General features: G+C 44.1%; 1 protein-coding gene across 9 annotated transcripts in view; it reads left to right on the top strand.

Moving 5' to 3' along the window:
• Positions 1–18,853, top strand: part of NPAS3 (neuronal PAS domain protein 3) — an 888,952-nt gene that overhangs the window by 844,674 nt on the left and 25,425 nt on the right. For all 9 annotated transcript variants that reach the window (XM_014570770.3, XM_006117663.4, XM_075926952.1 and 6 more), the window contains one exon: positions 4,120–4,226. In XM_014570770.3, the coding sequence (XP_014426256.2) occupies positions 4,120–4,226 (107 nt within the window). The remainder of the gene's footprint in view (positions 1–4,119; positions 4,227–18,853) is intronic.

Below are 18,853 nucleotides of genomic sequence, written 5' to 3'. Positions count from 1 at the left end.
GAGAAAAATCAAAGCTTGTGTAAAGAGTTTACTTTTGAAGAGCAAACATCAAGGGCTAAATCTTAATCCTAAAATGCTCAGGCTGCCTGCACAATTCCAGCTACTAACAGAGTAGTCACAGTGAGAGGCAACACACACATGGCATGTTACTCTTCCACCTTTGGGGTTTTGTCTCTCTGGATCTGCATCGTTCACCGATCTATCCATATTCCCAAAGGATCTGCAGAGGCTAGTGTCCTATATGGAGTCTCCTTTACTAGGCCTGCTTAATAATGAGCACTCTGGCTGTAAGCCAGAAAAGCACTTAAGCACTGAAGTCAGTGGGACTCTCCGTGAGCTTAAATTTAAGCATAAACTTACAGGCTTTATGGAATCAGGAAAAATGTACTCAGTACTTGGTTGAATCAAGCCCCTACTCCTCAATCAGCTGCTATTTTTAGCTGTCAGGACTCCCCCATGAAAGTGGAGAGCTATGGGATTTGGCCCTGATTTATAAAGCAACATAATATAAAGCTATTTTCAATGATTTAATAATGCAACAATATTATATCTCAACTTTGATTTGTGTATGATTTCCATGACAAAAAAATTCTCATTAATCTAATCTTAAAACTGTTTTACTTTGGTGCCCTGAGTCTTGAGTCTCATTTTGGTAGTTTAATGGACACGACATCAGCTTTATCTTGTGAATTGATTTTTTTTTAATACTAAAACCCCGTTTCCTTCTTACATCTGGACTGAATAGCTTTTTCCTCGTGTTATTTTTGAACTGATAGGTTGTAGATCAGGTTCCACAGTTCACTTGCTTTATTTGACTTATTGTACTTATGATACAATATTTTCTGACACTCGGACCATTTGAAAGGTCAAGGCCAAATGAAGAAACAAGTGCATAGAGTGACTAGGGAGTTATCAAAAGCCTTACTTGGAACTTTCAGTATTAATATATCAATACATACAAAAAAGTCTTGGTAAAAAGAAAGTGATTAAAGTTCCTTTAGTTAAGCACGTCAGTTAAAAAATGTCAAATAATCCTAATTCTTATCCCTTGCACACAGGTATTATAATACAGCCTTTAATTGCACATCCATGTACTACTTTTTCTTCATTCATTTTACAGGATGGCTTGTACTGTAGGAATACACTATTTTTTTATTCTCCTTATTCAATATGTTGGTCCATATCTTATTTACTGCACACCATCTAACCTCTGCACTGACTACTGAATTATTAATTTCCTCACAGTCTGTTTGATGGTGTTCAACCCCACTGTATCCAAGTGTCTCACAACCATCAATTAATTTATTTTTCACAACTCCCTATGACACAGGAAATATTATTGTGGGGAAAGTGAGGCAAAGAGCGAATAAGAACAAAGTTGGCAAAAATGACTGCTGCTTTGTGATGCTTCAGTGACTGGGCTCCTGTCTTGAGACATGTTGGGTGTGTTTTCTTCATAGGTCTTGAGTATCCACTGCTCCCGTTGACTTCAGTTTCTGTTGTGAGTCTTTTGAAAATCAGGCCCCAGATGTCTCAAATTAGTCAGCCAGAAAATGAAGAACAATTAGTGACCAGTTGTGAAATTTTTAGATATAGGGCACTTGTCAAGCATCAGATAGGAAATCTGTGGCCAGGGATAGAATCCAGTTCTGCAGGGTGGCATCAGTTGCTTTAACTACTAAACCAGGGGCGGGCACTAATTTTTGAAGGGGAGCCACTGCCCAGATTTCGGAAGTGGCCATGAACTGACCCGGAAGGGGTGGGGCCCTGGGCAGAAGGGGTGGGGTTGAGAGCTATCCTACCAGGATTTTTGCTTCACCTGGGGTCCCTGCCCCCTGACTTCTGATCAATGGAAGCAGATGGGAGCGTGCTGGGGACTAGACTCTTCCCGGAGTTGTCTGGAGTGGAGGCTTAGAATTCACATAACAAAGCTGGCAGCTCCTGGCCCCACTAATTTGTTGCCTGGCAGCTGCCTGGCAGGCACAAGCCCTTTGAATAGAAGCAGTTGAAAGGGCTCACGCATCTCCGATCCTAACATATTTTCCTGGAGATAGCAAGTTCATGCTCCAAAATATGGTAGGCATTATAGGTCTTCAGAAAGCATTTGGAATTTTTTTAAATAACAGGAATTGTTAGGCAACTTGAATACAAATGTTTGTCAAAACCTACTCCCTGGATTTCTCTATTGTGGTAAATGGGTCTCTTGTTGCTTTTAGAACTATATTTATAACTAACTATTGTTTCAGAAATTGCTGAATTATTTTATTCAGTTATTTAACTGCTAGTCAGCAGGGAATTTTCCCGTTATGCCATACAAAGAGACGATGACCATTTCAGGGGAAGTGACATGTTGCCACAACCTTAATATAGTCATAATTAGTTTCAAAATCAATATAAATGCTAGTGGTCCCTATTGCAAGGAAGAGCTGTGGATGCTTTACTGACCAAAAAAATCTATCTTCTTTGATCCAAATTAAATACAGATCAGGGCTGTAATCCATCCTCCATTAAAATTTATGGAAAGACTTCCATTGATTCCAGTGAAAGCTATCTCTGGATTCCAGTGATTTTGCATGGTTCCAAGAGTAAAATTGCTTTTGGCTTCTCAGTTCTTGTCATCTGATTCAGACCATATGGTCCCAATTCACCAATTTTTAAACCTGTCCTTAAATCTATTTCTGTGGATTAAACCACTTAGGCAAATGCTTATGGACCTTTGCACATTCCTAATGTTGAGCACATGTTAAAATGCTCACCCGAACAGCAGTAGATTACTGAAACAAACCCTATGTCAACACTTGCTCTGCTTCCAGGTAGAACTGGCACCAAGCAATTGATGTCATTGGGCTTTCTATATACAGTACTGGGAGACATTGATGATGTTGAGCTAGAGGGGAGCTTGTGCAGCCCTCTTAAGTGAGTCCCCACGTCCCCAGCAACCATGCTCCAGCCACCCAATGTATGTGGAGAGAGTTGTGGGACCAGCTTGTCTAGGGATTATCCCTTTGGTAAAGCAGATTGTTCTCAATAGTGAAAAACTGATGAGAAATTTACTAACTTGCTAGCATATTTTATTTCCCCAAGCTCTTACAGTCCCTGGCTTTAGTGCAAGGATTCACAAACTTTAGAAGTTGTACTATCATCGGTAATCTTAGTCATATAATTTGGAGATGTGTCCATTCATATTCTGAGGGATCTGTACAGTAAACAATACTATTATTAAACTCATATATCAGCCCCTCACAAAGCCTTACCTTCTAAACCTAAAAGTTAGATGTTCTAGTTAGACAAAATGGACATTTAGTGGGGGGGAGGCACTATATTTCAAACCCCAAAAAATTTATTCTACTTTTTAAAGAACGACAGGTTTTCAAATGTTTGTATAAACCAGGCTGGTTCACCCAACATGTTTTTCAGTTTTTTGATATATTTTTCTCTACTAGTGCCTGAGGACACTGACATCTTGACAATCAATGACAAACACACACGCGCACACACACACTCTCTAGGAAGAGCTGCTGAAAGAGTTTAAAAGTTTCTGTGTGGAATAAACCACAAAGTCCCAGTTGAAAGAGCCAGGAGTGAAAGCTGAGTTCCCAAATGAATAGGACTAAAAAAGATAACACCCCCAGGCATCTGTATGTCTCAGCATTTAAATTATATCCCTTGAAATGTCAGTTTGGACTTTGTGCCAAGAAATGGTTGAAGAGCTTTTTTCATGAATATACCCAATGGAAGACGAAGCTGTTGAAATGAAAGGTGTCTCTAATCATTTGGTATAAACATAGCATGTTTTTATTGTATTATGTAACCTTGAATTATCTTGGTCTTTTAATGAGAATTTTGAACTACTGCTGCTGCTGCTTTGTAATTTCATGGAATTATGTTGTCTTCATGTTAGTTCTTTGGGTGGGCACTGACAGGTTTCGCTATAAAAATAATTTTATTTTTAAAAAATGTATCTTGTTTATATAGATATTCCACTCAAATAAATAACAGTGACTTGGTGGTTATACTAGAGTAATGAAAAATCTTTCTGTAGATTTCTGTTTCTATCATTTGACACTTCTTCCAGTATTTTTTCATTCTTAAATTACAGGCTGTATTTTTCCTTTGTAGGATTAGTGATTACATGGATCTGACCCCTGTAGATATTGTAGGGAAAAGATGTTACCACTTCATTCATGCTGAAGATGTGGAAGGGATCAGACATAGTCACTTGGACTGTAAGTACCTCATTTTTGTCAGAATAATCTGGCACGATACCTGATTGCTGTTGAACTATTATATACATGGATCTTCATATTGCATTTGTGTTTTTATTTTAGTACAGTGAAGGATGGTTTTGAAATGACTTTTTCATGGAATATTTTCAAGTAATTTCCTTAAATATACAATATTCTCAGTGTACACGGGAATGTGAAATTACGTAGATTTACAGTGTGGTGGTCTCCAACAGCTGTCCAATTCCATATGCTGTCCATTATTTTACTTCAAAGAGGCATTGCTCTGATGAAATTAGAAAAAGACTCCTAATCATCAGAAAAGTAAAGTTCTAGGACAACCTTTTAATGGAATTAGTGGGGGGCAAAAAACCTAGCCTATTTCAAGACTGAGCTTGATAAGAAGATTTTGTAGGGGATGATATAAGGAGGTTGCCTGTAATAACATGGCCTATCCATGACTGGTATTAACAAATATCTCTACTAGCTAGAGGTGAGACATGAGATGGGGAAGGCTCTAAGTTATTACATAGAATTTCTTCCTGGATGTCTGGCTAATTGGTCACCCATATGCTCAGGGTCCAACTGACTACCATATTTGGAATCCGAAGGGAATTTTCGTCCAGGTCAGATTGGGAGAGACCCCAGAGGGGACTTGCCTTCCTCTACTGGATGGGGAAAGGGTCCTTTGCTGGTTTGAACTAAAATAAATGGTGGATTCCCAACAATATGTGAGGACCTCAGTACCTCAGCCAGTTACTGGTCACAGTCAGAAGGCAGAATACTAGCAGAAACATTTGTCTGACCTGGCGTGGCTGTTCTTATGCATGATGTGTTCTTGTCAGCCCCCAGCACGGTGGAGCTCTAAGCTTGCTTAGGGCTTTAAGTGTAATAATAATAATGATTAATAATAGATACTGAACAATCTTATACCAGATTCCCCACCTGGCATTCCAGTGTAAATTTGCTGCCTTGGATAGTGAGATAAAGATGCAAATGATGTCAAATTGTTCAGCAAGCACGGGCAAGTAGCTCTTAGCTCTTAGCTCTTAAATTGGAAAGAATTTTGGATGAGGAATGAGTTAGAAAAGTAACAGAATCACAGACCCTAGTCATGGGAAACAATGCACTAAGCAAACCTGTAATCCCATCTCAAGAGGTAAGACTAGGTTTCAGAACCCTTGCAAAGACTAAAATGCCCATACCCTAACCAAAAAGATAACAACTTTTCGAGCAGTTGGAAAGGAATATTATAAATGTTCCAAGAAAAATTGCCAAATCTCATATAACAGAATCCAAATTCAAACTGAGAATGAAAAGAGAAAATCTACTTTTAATGGAGGAAATAGCCAGGATACAAGAACTCAAGATTTTCCAGACAATGGCCATGGACGAAAATGAGTGAGGCTCAGATTAAGATGAGCATGATTGAAGCATAGTTAGTAGAACCTCTGTACCTCAAAAGCAGAAGTGCAAGAGAAAAATCATGTGTTTTTGTTTGTAATAACAATGTAGAAAACATGATATTCTGACGAGTAATTTAATAAGCAAAAGTGATGAAGCTAGCAGACCCTATGATAAAAAAGAATCAAGGCTTGCAGGATTAAAACAAATCTGTACTTGAAAAAGAGCTTCAGAAATTACAGGACATTCTTAGTCAACTTAAAAAAGAGAATAATGTGACAAGGTGAGATTCTGCAGAGACATGGGGAGGGCAATTTCAGATCCTCTAATGGTAAACATAAATAAAGGAAAAGTATAATTACTGTTGTGTGAGTCCTACAAGTGCACTGATGATAAAAACAGAAAAGGCAGAATTAGAAAGACTGGTACATCCAGCCTGCTATTCCAGAGGAAAAAGTAAGCCTGGTTAAGAGAAAAAAAACCACAACCAAAAAACATTCAGGAAGATTGCTGATGGTGAGCTGACGTCATATTGGACCATTAGTAACTTTTGAAAAGATATTTTCGGAAAAAAAGAAGACAAAAGGTCTACAGACCGAGTTGAGATCAGCTGGACATGGTAGTCACCCTTATCCTTCAGGTCCTCGACTTCCTCTGGTGGTGGCTAAATGTGCAGATGGGTCTGAGCAGGGGTCCTCTCTCATCACCCCAACCAATCTTATGCTGGTGACCTCACCATTGGGCTGGGAGGCCCACCTTGGCAAACTCAGGATGTAAGGTCTCTGTCAGTGGTTCTCTTACATATTAGCATCTAGGAATTAGGAGCAGGACATCTTCAGGAAAGGTGTATTTCAATATGGACAGACAATACCACAGCAGTGTTTTATATAAACAGAGTGGTGCTCACTCCTCTCCCCGGTTCTGTGAAGCACTCAAGCTGTGAGTTCTTCATTCATCATGAAATACACCTGGAAGCCTCGTAACTGCCCGGTGTTCAGTATGAGTTGGCCCACAGGCTTAGCTACTCGTTTCAGTGTCATCAGTTGTTTCTTCACCCAGACATTGCCAGCTTCATTTTCCTGAGGTTGGGGTCTCCCCAAATAGATCTTCTTGCAGTACACCAGATTAGAAAGTGTCAAGTCTTTTGTTCCTTCCTCAGTCTCAACTCAGGCTCTCTAGCAGATGCGTTCCTCGTTTTGTGAAAAACTGGCCTACTGTATGGATATTTTCCATTCCCACCCATCCACAAAGTCTTGCTCAAGATTAATTGGGACAAGGCATCAGTGATTCTGGTGGCGCCAGGTTGGCCCAGGCAGCTCTGGTACATCATGCTGCTGGGCCTGTTGGTAGACACACCACTGCCTGTGCCTCTGATCCTAGACATGTTCACTCAGGTCCATGGTTGCCTTCAGCACTACAACCTGAAATCTCTCTGTCTCATGGCCTGGATGCTCTGTGGTTGAAACCATCGGAGCTTGCGCACTTAGCAGTGATCAAGGAGATTTTTCAAGGCAGCAAAAAATCTTCCACTCGGCAATATATCTTGCTAAATGGAAGAGGTTTTCCATCTGGTCTCTTAAAAAAGGGTATCCAACTTCTCCCAGCCTCAGTTCCCGTGATTCTGGACTATCTTTTTCACTTAAAACAAGGTCTTGTCATAGCACCAGGAAAGATGCACTTGGCGGCAATTTCAGCTCTTCACCTAGGTTCAGGAGGCCATTCATTGTTCACAGATCAGGAAGTGAGTCACTTCCTGAAGGGCCTGGAAAGAATGTACCATCACATGAGACAACCTATCCTGCAATGGGACCTTAACCTTGTGCTGTCTAAACTTATGGGTCCACCCTGTGAGCCTCTAGTGACCTGTTTTCTTCTCTGTATGTTTTGAAAAGTGACATTTATTCTGGCTATTTCTTATGCCACAAGGGTCTGGTATTAAAACCTTAATATCAGAACCACAGGGGTTGTACAGCAGGGGTTGGCAACCTTTGCAAACCAAAGAGCCAAACGACGTCAAAATTCAGAACAAGTAATCAACAAAGAGCCAGTATAAGAATACCCATTTGCATGACTGAAAATATACAACTTAATATTATTGATAATTGGCATGATGATTAATAATAGCATAAATGAAACATTCTAGTCACAGACTTTATTTAATGGGACTTCTGCTGCTGTTGAGGGTGCACTTTGTGGATGTGGGGGTTCATGAGTCAGGGTTGAGATGTATGAAGGGCTCAGAATGGGTGTTGGGGTGTGTGGGAGATGCAGGTGGGAGGGCAGGGCACTGAGGGTGGGAAATAGAGTATGTGGGGGGGTGCGGGTTGGGGCAGGATTACCCTACTTGGCCAGGGCTTGGCTGCTGTACCTGGGCAGGAGTGGCTGGATGAAGGGCTGGGCCAGGATCGCCACAGCCGGATCATGGCTTCCCCTCCTACCCATGCTGCAGCACCAACCCTTCCTGCAGCCTGATGAGACCACTGGATCTGCCCCAGGATCAAGGCCAGATAGAGGATATTGTGGCCAGATGGGGGCTTGGTCCCAATTGAGGTCTTGTTGGCCAGGTTTCATTCTAAATAAAGTAAAATATTATGTCCAACACAAAACGTTTCAACGTTGTCTTTATTTATGGCAGGGGTGGGGAACCATTTTTGGATTGGGGGCCACAGACCCACAGAAAATCAGTCGGGTACCACACAAGTTAAAAGCAAAAAAAAACCCAACCCGCACTGATATGACCCCCAACTGATCCAGCTTGCACCTTTGGTGCTCCAGCCTGATCATGGGGAGGGGGAAAGGGACAGATTCAAGGCCTGATTTACTCTTCTGGGGTTCCAGGGTTAGTGGATTTTGTGGGTTGTCCCCCTCCCCGTTCCCTTCCCCCCCCCCCCCCAGGCTCTGGGATGGGGCCAAAAATGAAGGGTTCAGTGTGCGGAACAGGGCTGCCAGTGAGTGGGATGGGGGTGCAGGATCTGGGTGGGGTACAAGAGAGGGTGAGGGTGTGAGCTCTGGGTGAGAAGTAGGTTGCAGGAGCAGGCTGGGAGTAGGGTGTCTGGCCAGGAGGAAGGGGGAAGGGCAGAGCCTTGCCAGTAAGGAGGATGTAGAAGCAAGGAAACGTGCAGGAGTAGGCTGGGAGTAAGGTGTGTGGCCAAGAGGGAGGATGCAGGAGCAGGCTGAGGGTAGGGGCCAGGAGTGGGCTGTAGGTATGGGGTTTCAGTAGAAGGGGGTGAGTAAAATGGGTAGGGGGGCAGGGTCTGGGCTAGGGATGTTAAATATTGGTTAATTGAAAAGTTGAGTAACCTATGAATTCTGGTTGGTTAGTCGACTATTCTGTAGTCCCTGGAGGGCAGGGCCAGCAGCCAGTGCACTCCAGCCTCACTCCTGAGGAGCCCCCTGCCACTTCACACTGCTGCCTCTGTATCAGAGGTGCCAGGCAGGTGCTTGTTCATGAGGGGAGCCAGTCCTCTGCCTGTCGCCCTGTGCTTCTGCCTCTGATAAAGACCCTGTGTATAGTGGGGGTCTGAGCTCATGGACCCAGCATGAGCCAGAACTGAACTAGGCTGCCTGCCTGCCTGGCTCCTAATACACTTTAAATGCAGAGCTGCAGTTAGGGGTAGGTCCCGGCTGCATTGCAAAGCAGGAGTGAGCCAGGCTGCTGACCAGCCTGCTAAACAATTTGCTGGCAAGGAGAGGGGGGAAATGCATGTAGTCTATAGAATTAACCTATAAGCTTTTGCTTATTGATTAATCAGTTAATTGTCTACACTATTACATCCCTAGTCTGGGCATGAGGAAGTGGGAGGTACTTATTTGCTTTCATGCCCTGTGCTGCTTCCCCACACCATGTCCCAGGCACGGCCACCTGCTTCTCCCGTATTCTGGCCAATGGGAGCATTAGGGAAAGTCTCCAGGCAGAGTGTCCGTGTGCTGCCATTTCCCCAGTCGGGGAAGGGGGAGCGGCAGCATGCAGAGCTGCTTCTAGCTCCACTTCTTCCCTGCAAGCCAGATCTGGAGTGCCAGCATAGGTTCCATGCTATGGGGGAGTGAGAAACTGCAAAAGAGCCGTATTTGGCTCAGGAGCCATAGGTTGCTAATCCCTGTTATACAGTTTTCTTTAAGGACAAGGTGCACTTCCGGCCTCACCCTGCTCTTCTGCCTAAGGCAGTCTCATTTTTTCACACCAGCTAGGACATATTCCTACCTGTTTCTTACCCAGAATTGCATGCATCACAGGAGGAGCACTCACTTCACACTCTCAACATCAGGTGTGCTGTAGCTTTGCATTCTGAGCACACTAAACCTTTCAGGAAGTTGACCCAACTATTCATTTCTGTCGATAAAATAAAGGGCCTCCCAGTTACCTCGCAAAGGATCTCCTCATGGATAATAGCTTGTATTAGGGCTTGTTACCACCTTGTGACAATCCCAGCTCCTCCACTCTTTGCTCACTGTACCCGAGTGCAAGCTGTATACACGGTATTCCTTGCCCATGTTCCTTTCCAGGATATTTGCAGAGCGGAAACTTGTTCTTTGCTCCATGTATTTACATCTCACTGCGCCATTCATCAACATGCCAGAGATGATGCTACCTTTGGAAGAGCAGGACTTCAGTCTGCAATTCAATGATCTCCGACTCTTCCACCAGATAAGTGCTTGGGAGTCACCTACTTGAAATTGACATGAACAATCACTCGAAGAAGAAAAAATGGTTACCTACCTCTCATAACTGTTGTCCTTTGAGATATGTTGCTCATATCCATTTCAAGACCCACCCATTTCCCTTCTGTTGGAGTGTCTTCGGTAAGAAGAAACTGAGTGGGGGAGGGTCAGCAGGGGACTCTTTACACTACCATAATGGTGCCACTCCAGCGGCAGCGGGCTCCACAGCCGACCCACAGATACTGCCACAGGAAAAACCTTCTGACAACTGTGCATATGGGGCACACACATCTACTTACAATGGACATGAGCAAAGAACAACGGTTACAAAAGATAGGAAAACGTTGTTTTGTTCTCTTGAACTTTCTGGTGATGTTTATTTCACAGATTCCTCAGTGCTTTGTATAACAATTAAACTAATGAGTGAGAATGCATCTCAAAGTACATAGCTGTGTAGAAAAAAATCCCATTTGATTTTGTCACATGCTTTTTCTGTATCTATTGCAAAAATTGCCACTGGCTCACTAATTGATATTGCTTGTTGTATTGCATTTAACATTTTCTGCGTTTTCTTTGCCGGCAATTCCTCTTCCGAACCTCCACCTGATCAGGGTGTATTAGCTGGAATAATGCAGCTGAGTCTCAAGCATTTTCACTAATAATTTTCAGACATAATTTTTAAGTGACACAGGCCTCTAGCTACCACATTCTACTGGCTGTATGCCGGCTTTCTGTAATAAGATTATAGAAGTATTATTCTGAATTCCAGGCAGTAGCCTTTCCTCATATGAGTGGTTAAGGGCACTCAACAACAAGGGAGTTAATGGATCACTGAACTTTTGATAAAACTCATAAGAATCCCTGGTGACCTCAGGTACTTCCTTTTTATAAATATCTATTAGTTTTTAGAACAGCTGCTTATGGTACAGAGCCCTAAATATATAACATAAGCAATAAGCCTACCCTCTTGAGGAAATGTGGAATCTTTCTAGATTTGCACTCAAAACCAATTGCATTGTTACCTATCTGTAACATACCACTCACATCCAATGTACATACCTATCACTATTATATATTTTAATAAAACACAATATTTATGTGCTTACTAGTTAAAAAGACCTCAGTGCAGCCCCAGATATTATTCCTGAGGCTTTCACATGTAAGTTTATCTCCATGCAAAAGTGTAGCTAAAAACATAAGAACGGCCGTACTGGGTCAGACCAAAGGTCCATCTAGCCCAGTAGCCTGTCTGCTGACAGTGGCCAGCACCAGGTGCCCAGAAAGGGTGGACTGAAGACAATGATCAAGTGATTTGTCTCCTGCCATTCTTCTCCAGCCTCTGACAAACAGAGGCCAGGTTCACCATTTCTGTCCCCTGGCTAATAGCCTTTAATGGACCTAACCTCCATGAAATTATCTAGCTTCTCTTTAAACTCTGATATAGTCCTAGCCTTCACAGCCTCCTCTGGAAAGGAGTCCCACAAAAGTTTGCTTTGTGCAAACTACTTTTGCATGTACAAATTGGAGAGCTAGGAATCTAACAAGTTAATTTACATGCACAACTCTCAAATTTATGTACACATAACAAGGAACAAATGAAATTATAAAGGTTGATGCAATTTTAGGGGCTGCTTTGAAAAACTGGGGAAGTATGGTAAAGGCAGGCTTATTGTAGATGAAGCACATACATACTTGCGGTTGTGGAGCTCAGAGATTGGGTTGTGTTATCTGTAAGAAATATTCTGTTCCTCACTGCAGGTATTAAAGACACTTTTAGACTTAAAACTTACAAGCCACTGTAAAGGTACAAGTGGAGTGAGCCTCAAATCCAGCTGACAGCTCTCAGGCTTGGTGTGCATTAAGAAGATGCAGCGGGGGAGAAGGGGTTAGATGGAATTTTCCACAGCCAGTTGTTGGGGCTGCCTTGTATCTGCTACTAAAGCCCCTGATGCTGCAGGTCCTAATTCCCCTCTTAGTCTCAGGAAAAGAAGAGAAGGGTCCTCATGCTTTAAAACAATGAGAACAGGGTGGAACAAAGGTAATTTGACACCCACTGCTCTAGTGTGTAAGGCTTTACCCTGTGAAGAAGATTTTCTTCCCTTGCCAGTCATCGAACTGATGCTGGCTACTGCCCTTTTCTGATTCAAGAAGTCTGTTTGTTGCTAAGAATGCATGGATGTCACATACTGCCGAGGCATATGTCCCCAATTAATTGAAAAAATTAATGATGTTCACTGAACAGTTACATCAGGTACTTTCTGGCTGAGAAACCAGACAGGATATAGAAAAGTCAAGACCTCTGGAGGAAGCCATGAATATACTCTTGGACAAATGTAGGACGATGTACTGGAATTTGAAAATGAATATATTGCTTGTAAGAACACTGTCACAAGCATTGTATATATTGGTATATAATAAGAGCTTTCTCATTTTGAAATCCTAATTGAAGTCTAAATTCAGAAACCTGACACTGACAAAAAAGATACTTGTCATCCACAGCTTTTGCTTGGCAAAAACATCATCCTATTTCTTCATGATTTGATTTACAGCTATAAGAAATACAATTCCTCAGGAACAGTGAGCAGAGGCAGTTCATTTCCCATAAAGCAAAGGTCTCTGATGAATACGTTTGGTAGCACTCTCTCTGATCTACTTTTATCTGGTTTCTAGTAGTTGGAATAGTTCAGATTTTCTGAAAATAAACCACTCCACATTTACCTTGTTCACCACTTACCTGTTTTTCAAAGGATCTTGCCTCGCAATATGCTTTAAAATCTATTATATATTCATGATTTCTTTGTGCTTGTTCAGTAGGAAATTCCTATTGGCATACAAAATATTGCTTAGTGATTTAGCCTACCAGTTGCAATTGAACTAACCCTTTTAACTCAGGCACATCAGTTATATTTTTTGGTTCTCTTAATAACCTCAAACACATGAAAAACAAATAGAGTGAGTTGATAATTCCTAACAGTAAAATACACTTCACATAGTTTGCCATCATGCTGAGGAAAAACTCCACAATGTCAAGTAGCACACGATTAGTAAAACTGTAGGAGGGGAAAAAAAGTATTTTGATCCTGAGAAATTTTGATCCTAATCAGATCGAAATTTCAATGCTTTTGTAGTGCTTAATATCTTCAATCACACAAAAAAATCAAACTGATTCCAATGTCAGGTTTTGCATTCTGTGACTGAAGTAAAATGCTAAAATATACCAATGAATCTCCTTTATGTACAAGTTTATTATTATCCCTAAGAAGTAGGAGTGATTCTAAATTAGTGTGATGGAATGTCTGATGTTTAGCTAAGCCTTAAATCAAGCCAGATTGGGCAGCCTGATGGCAGTATAGTACTGCAAGGATGGTGGACTGCCTAACTGTTTGCACAGTAACCTGCTTGTCCAAACCATAGGCTGACATGGGTATCTACTACAGAGAGTGAGGCGCATCCTTCAGGTCACTAATGGTGGTGTGATCGCAGTCAGAAGGAACAAGAGATAAGGGGAAGTGAAGAACGAATTAAGTGACTGGTGAAAGAGAGCATATAAAGAAAACAGATTTGTTTTGTATTGAAATAATTAAAGCTATATCTGGTATTAACACATAAACAATTTTTGTTTTGTAATCTTACTCCTTCATAATTACTTCTAAGCCAATATTACATAGCTCAAATCAGATATTTCTGTAATTATTTAAGGTTAGTGTCTGAATTCTGTCTGTCTCAGTAGGGAAACCATGGCCACAGTATCTGAGCACCATACGGACATTAATATACATATCCTACCAACAACCTTGTGAAATAGGAGAGTATTTTTCCCATTTTACAGATAAATAACAAAAGCACAAAGCTATTCCATTCAGTCATAGGAAAAGAGAGTGAGAATTACTCTATATCTCGTGGTTAGGGACCCACCTGGGAGGGCATTGCTCAAACTACATTTTAATTTTTGTATACAGGCAGTCCCCGAGATACGCGGATCCGACTTATGTCGGATCCGCAGTTACGAACGGGGTTTTTCTCGCCCCGGAGGATGGGAGCGGCGGGCCGCCCAGATGCGCCGCAGTCCCGCCACCCGCATCCTCCGGGGCGAGAAAAGCTGCTCCGTGTCTCCCTAGTCTGCTGGGGGGGGAGCCCCCCCCAGCAGACCAGGGAGACGCTGAGCAAAACCGCGGAGCACGCAGGCAGCGGGACAGCCCAGACGCGCCGCGGCTGTCCCGCTGCCGGCGTCCTCCGATGCTTTGCTCCCCGTCTCCCTGGTCTGTTGGTCTCCAGCAGACCAGTGAGACGGGGAGCAAAGCCACGGAGCACGCGGGCAGCGGGACAGCCACGGTGCGTCTGGGCTGTCCCGCTGCCCCCGTGCTCCACGGCTTTGCTCTGCGTCTCACTGGTCTGCTGGTCTGCTGGAGACCAGAGACCAGGGAGACGGGGAGCAAAGCCTCGGAGGACACCGGCAGCGGGACAGCCGCAGCGCGTCTGGGCTGTCCCGCTGCCCACGTGCTCCGCGGCTTTGGTCCGTGTCTCCCTGGTCTGCTGGAGACCAGCAGACCAGGGAGACGCGGAGCAAAGCCGCGGAGGACCCGGGTGGCGGGACCGCGGTGCGTCTCAGTCCACCGCCCGCATCTCCCTGGTCTGCTGGGGGACGGGGGGCGCAGCTAGTGCGTCCCCCCCCCCCCAGCAGACCAGGCTTTTTTCTGGACGTCTGTGGTAGAGCAGCTGGGGCGCTGCCGGTTAGTCCTGTAGCGCCACTCTGGGCGCTACTGGACCAATCCGGCAGCACCCCAGCTGCTCTGCCCCAGGCGTCCTGATTCAGCCGCTGCTGGTCAGTTTCAGCAGCGGCTGAATCAGGACGCCTGGAGCAGAGCAGCTGGGTTGGTCCAGTAGCGCCGAGGAGCGGCGCTACTGGACCAACCCAGTAGCACCCCAGCTGCTCTGCCCCAGGCGTCCCCAAGTCAGCCGCTGCTGAAACTGACCAGCACTGACTACAGGAAGCCCAAGGCAGAGTTGCTCTGCCCCGGGCTTCCTGGAATCAGCCGCTGATCAGTTTCAGCAGCAGCTGACTTGGGGATGCCTGAGGTTCTTAAGTTGAATCTGTATGTAAGAACTGGCATTCAGATTTAGCCTGTTGAAACTGATCAGCGGCTGATTCCAGGAAGCCCGGGGCAGAGCAACTCTGCCTGGGGCTTCCTGTAGTCAGCCGCTGGTCAGTTTCAGCGGCGGCTGAATCTGGATGCCAGTTCCGACTTACATACAGATTCAACTTAAGAACAAACCTACAGTCCCTATCTTGTACGTAACCCGGGGACTGCCTGTACAGTAAAACAGCTTCACCGTTTTTGGTAGCCTGGAGACCTTTTTAAAGCCCCCAGTCTCCCTTTAGTCCAGGATCCTGGGCTGCAGCTGCTAAAGTCCCTTTCTTAATCCAGCCCTGATCAGAGTATGCCTATTGGATTGGGCCCAGTGGGTTAACACCTGTCTTACCCTGCTTTGTGGATCATTCTAGGTCCTAAGCAGGAGTGCGATATCCAGATGCAGAGGCAGTTGTGCACATGCTGAAGCACAGCTTACACACTCAGATAACTTTTATCCTGCAAATGTAGGGTACATCTACACAGCAGTGTTATTTCGGAATAACTGATGTTATTCCAAAATAGCATAGTGCACGTCTGCACTCTATTTTGAATTAATGTCGAGCTGGAGGACTTCTTTCTTCGATTCATGGCATCCCTCATTTCACCAGCAGTAAGGGAAGTTGAAGGAAGAGTGTTCTTCCTTTTACTTCCTGCTCTGTAGACAGCACCAAAAGCCAAATTAAGCTATTTTGTCTTAAGCTGTCCAACTGACGTAGCTGAAGTTGTGTATCTTAATTCAACTTTGGCTCTGCTATGTAGACATACACATAGGTCCTGATGAAATGCATCCCAGGATACTCAAGGAGCTGATAGAGGAGGTATCTGAGCCTTTAGCTATGATCTTTGAAAAATCATGGCAGACAGGGGAGATTCCAGAAGACTGGAAAAGGGCAAATATTGTGCCCATCTATAAAAAGGGGAATAAGAACAACCCAGGAAACTACAGACCGGTCAGTTTAACGTCTGTTCCAGGGAAGATAATGGAGCAGGTAATTAAGGAAATCATATGCAAACACTTGGAAGGTAATAAAGTGATAGGGAATAGCCAGCATGGGTTTGTGAAGAACAAGTCATGCCAAACTAATCTGATAGCTTTCTTTGATAAGATAACGAGCCTTGTGGATAAGGGAGAAGCGGTGGATGTCGTATACCTAGACTTTAGTAAGGCATTTGATACGGTCTCGCATGATATTCTTATTGATAAACTAGGCAAATATAACTTAGATAGGGCCACGATAAGGTGGGTGCATAATTGGCTGGATAACCGTAGTCAGAGAGTTGTTGTTAACGGTTCTAAATCCTGCTGGAAAGGGATAACAAGTGTAGTTCCTCAAGGGTCTGTTTTGGGACCCGTACTGTTCAATATCTTCATCAATGATGTAGATATTGGGATAGAGAGTACGCTTATTAAGTTTGCAGATGATACCAAACTGGGTGGGGTTGCGACTTCTTTGGAGGATAGGGACATAATTCAAAATGACCTTAGCAAGTTAGAGAAATGGTCAGAGGTAAACAGGATGAGGTTTAATAAAGAGAAATGCAAAGTGCTCCACTTAGGAAGGAACAATCAGTTCCATACATACAAGATGGGAAGCGACTGTCTAGGAAGGAGCATGGCAGAAAGGGATCTAGGGGTCATAGTGGACCACAAGTTGAATATGAGTCAACAGTGTGATGCTGTTGCAAAAAAAGCAAATATGATTCTAGGTTGTATCAACAGGTGTGTTGTAAGCAAAACTCGTGAAGTCATTCTGCCGCTCTACTCTGCACTAGTTAGGCCTCAGCTGGAGTACTGTGTCCAGTTCTGGGCGCCACATTTCAAGAAAGATGTGGAGAAATTGGAAAGGGTACAGAGAAGAGCGACAAGAATGATTAAAGGTCTAGAGAACATAACCTATGAAGCCAGGCTTCATGAACTGGGCTTGTTTAGTTTGGAAAAAAGAAGATTAAGGGGGGACATGATAGCGGTTTTCAAATATCTAAAAGGGTGTCACAAGGAGGAAGGAGAAAATTTGTTCCTCTTGGTTTCTGAGGACAGGACAAGGAGTAATGGGCTTAAAGTGCAGCAGGGGAGGTTTAGATTGGACATTAGGAAAAAAAATCCTAACTGTCAGGGTGGTCAAATATTGGAATAAATTGCCAAGGGAGGTGGTGGAATCTCCCTCTCTGGAGATATTTAAGAACAGGTTAGATAGACATCTGTCAGGGATGGTGTAGACGGAGCTTGATCCTGCCTTGAGGGTGGGGGGCTGGACTCGATGACCTCTCAAGGTCCCTTCCAGTCCTATTATTCTATGATTCTATGATAGGCACTGAGTTTAGTCAGGAGTTTTGTGAATCTCTGTGAAGCCTAAAAATGGGACTTCTGCAGCGAAACTCAGACTTGGACACCTAAATGCTTTTGTGAATCTCACCCCACGTGACTTGCCCAAGATCACACAGAAAATCTATAACCAAGACAGGAGTTGACTCCAGATCTCCTGGTTACTTGGCTAGTATTTCAGCACAAGACCATCCGTCCTAGCCATGTAAAGGCACAAATAGAAGGAAAAAGTGCCCTTGCTGCAGAACCAAGCAATCCTTTTCCTTAGGTTACACAAGAAGACGATGCAGTTTGTCTGGTGCAGTTGGCACAGATAGAAGCACTGAGCTGCAGGAGCCCCTTACTTGCACCAGCTCATTCTACTACAGGTTATATCTTCCTTAATGGGGACTCTGTGGTCCAGCAACATCTGAAGTCCAGCATGGATCACAGAGGTTCCTGGCCTGCAGAGCCCAGGGCAGAAGTGTGTAGGGGAAACCGGCAACTCAGCTGGGATCCCAGTGTCAGGTGGGGGAGAGGATGGGCAGCACAGTGGGGAGTTATGTCCCCAGCAGAGCTCCCTGGCCCAAGCATCTGGGGAGCTCCAGGCCAGCAGCAGCTGTGGAGCTCTGGTCGTAACCAGGGAGCTCCGACCCCACTGGCAGTGGGGCCAGTGGCATCTAGAGAGCCCTGGAGGGCTGGGGCAGCAGTGGGGGCAGTCTGTGTCAACATGGGCCATGAGGGGAGGGACCTTCCTTGGTCCGGCAAATCCCCTCGTTCAGGAACAATCAGGTCCTGAAGGTGCTAGACCAGCAAGGTCCAATATTGGTCTTAAATGTTCTAGCAGTAGCCATGGCTGAGAGCACAACCTCTGAAATCCAGGAGCTGTTATTTTTTATCTAAGGCACCTGCTTAATTGGGATTGCCATATGTAATCAGAGCGCTGCTCTGTACAGTCCAGTATCCTGTTTCTTGCACTGGTCAGTACCATCTGCTTCAGAGAGAGGTGCAAGAAATTCTGCAGTAAGCAGTTATGAGATAAGCTGCTTCCATGAGTTAGTGATTAGCTTATGTCACCAAGTACAAGGATTTATATCCCTTCCAAAATTCTTGGTGGTAAGCAGTTCCTGCAA

The sequence above is a fragment of the Pelodiscus sinensis genome, chromosome 4 (genome assembly GCF_049634645.1).
Source record: "Pelodiscus sinensis isolate JC-2024 chromosome 4, ASM4963464v1, whole genome shotgun sequence".
NCBI lineage: Eukaryota > Metazoa > Chordata > Testudines > Trionychidae > Pelodiscus > Pelodiscus sinensis.
Note: the sequence above shows the minus strand (reverse complement) of the source record. Positions and strands in the feature narration are given on the sequence as shown.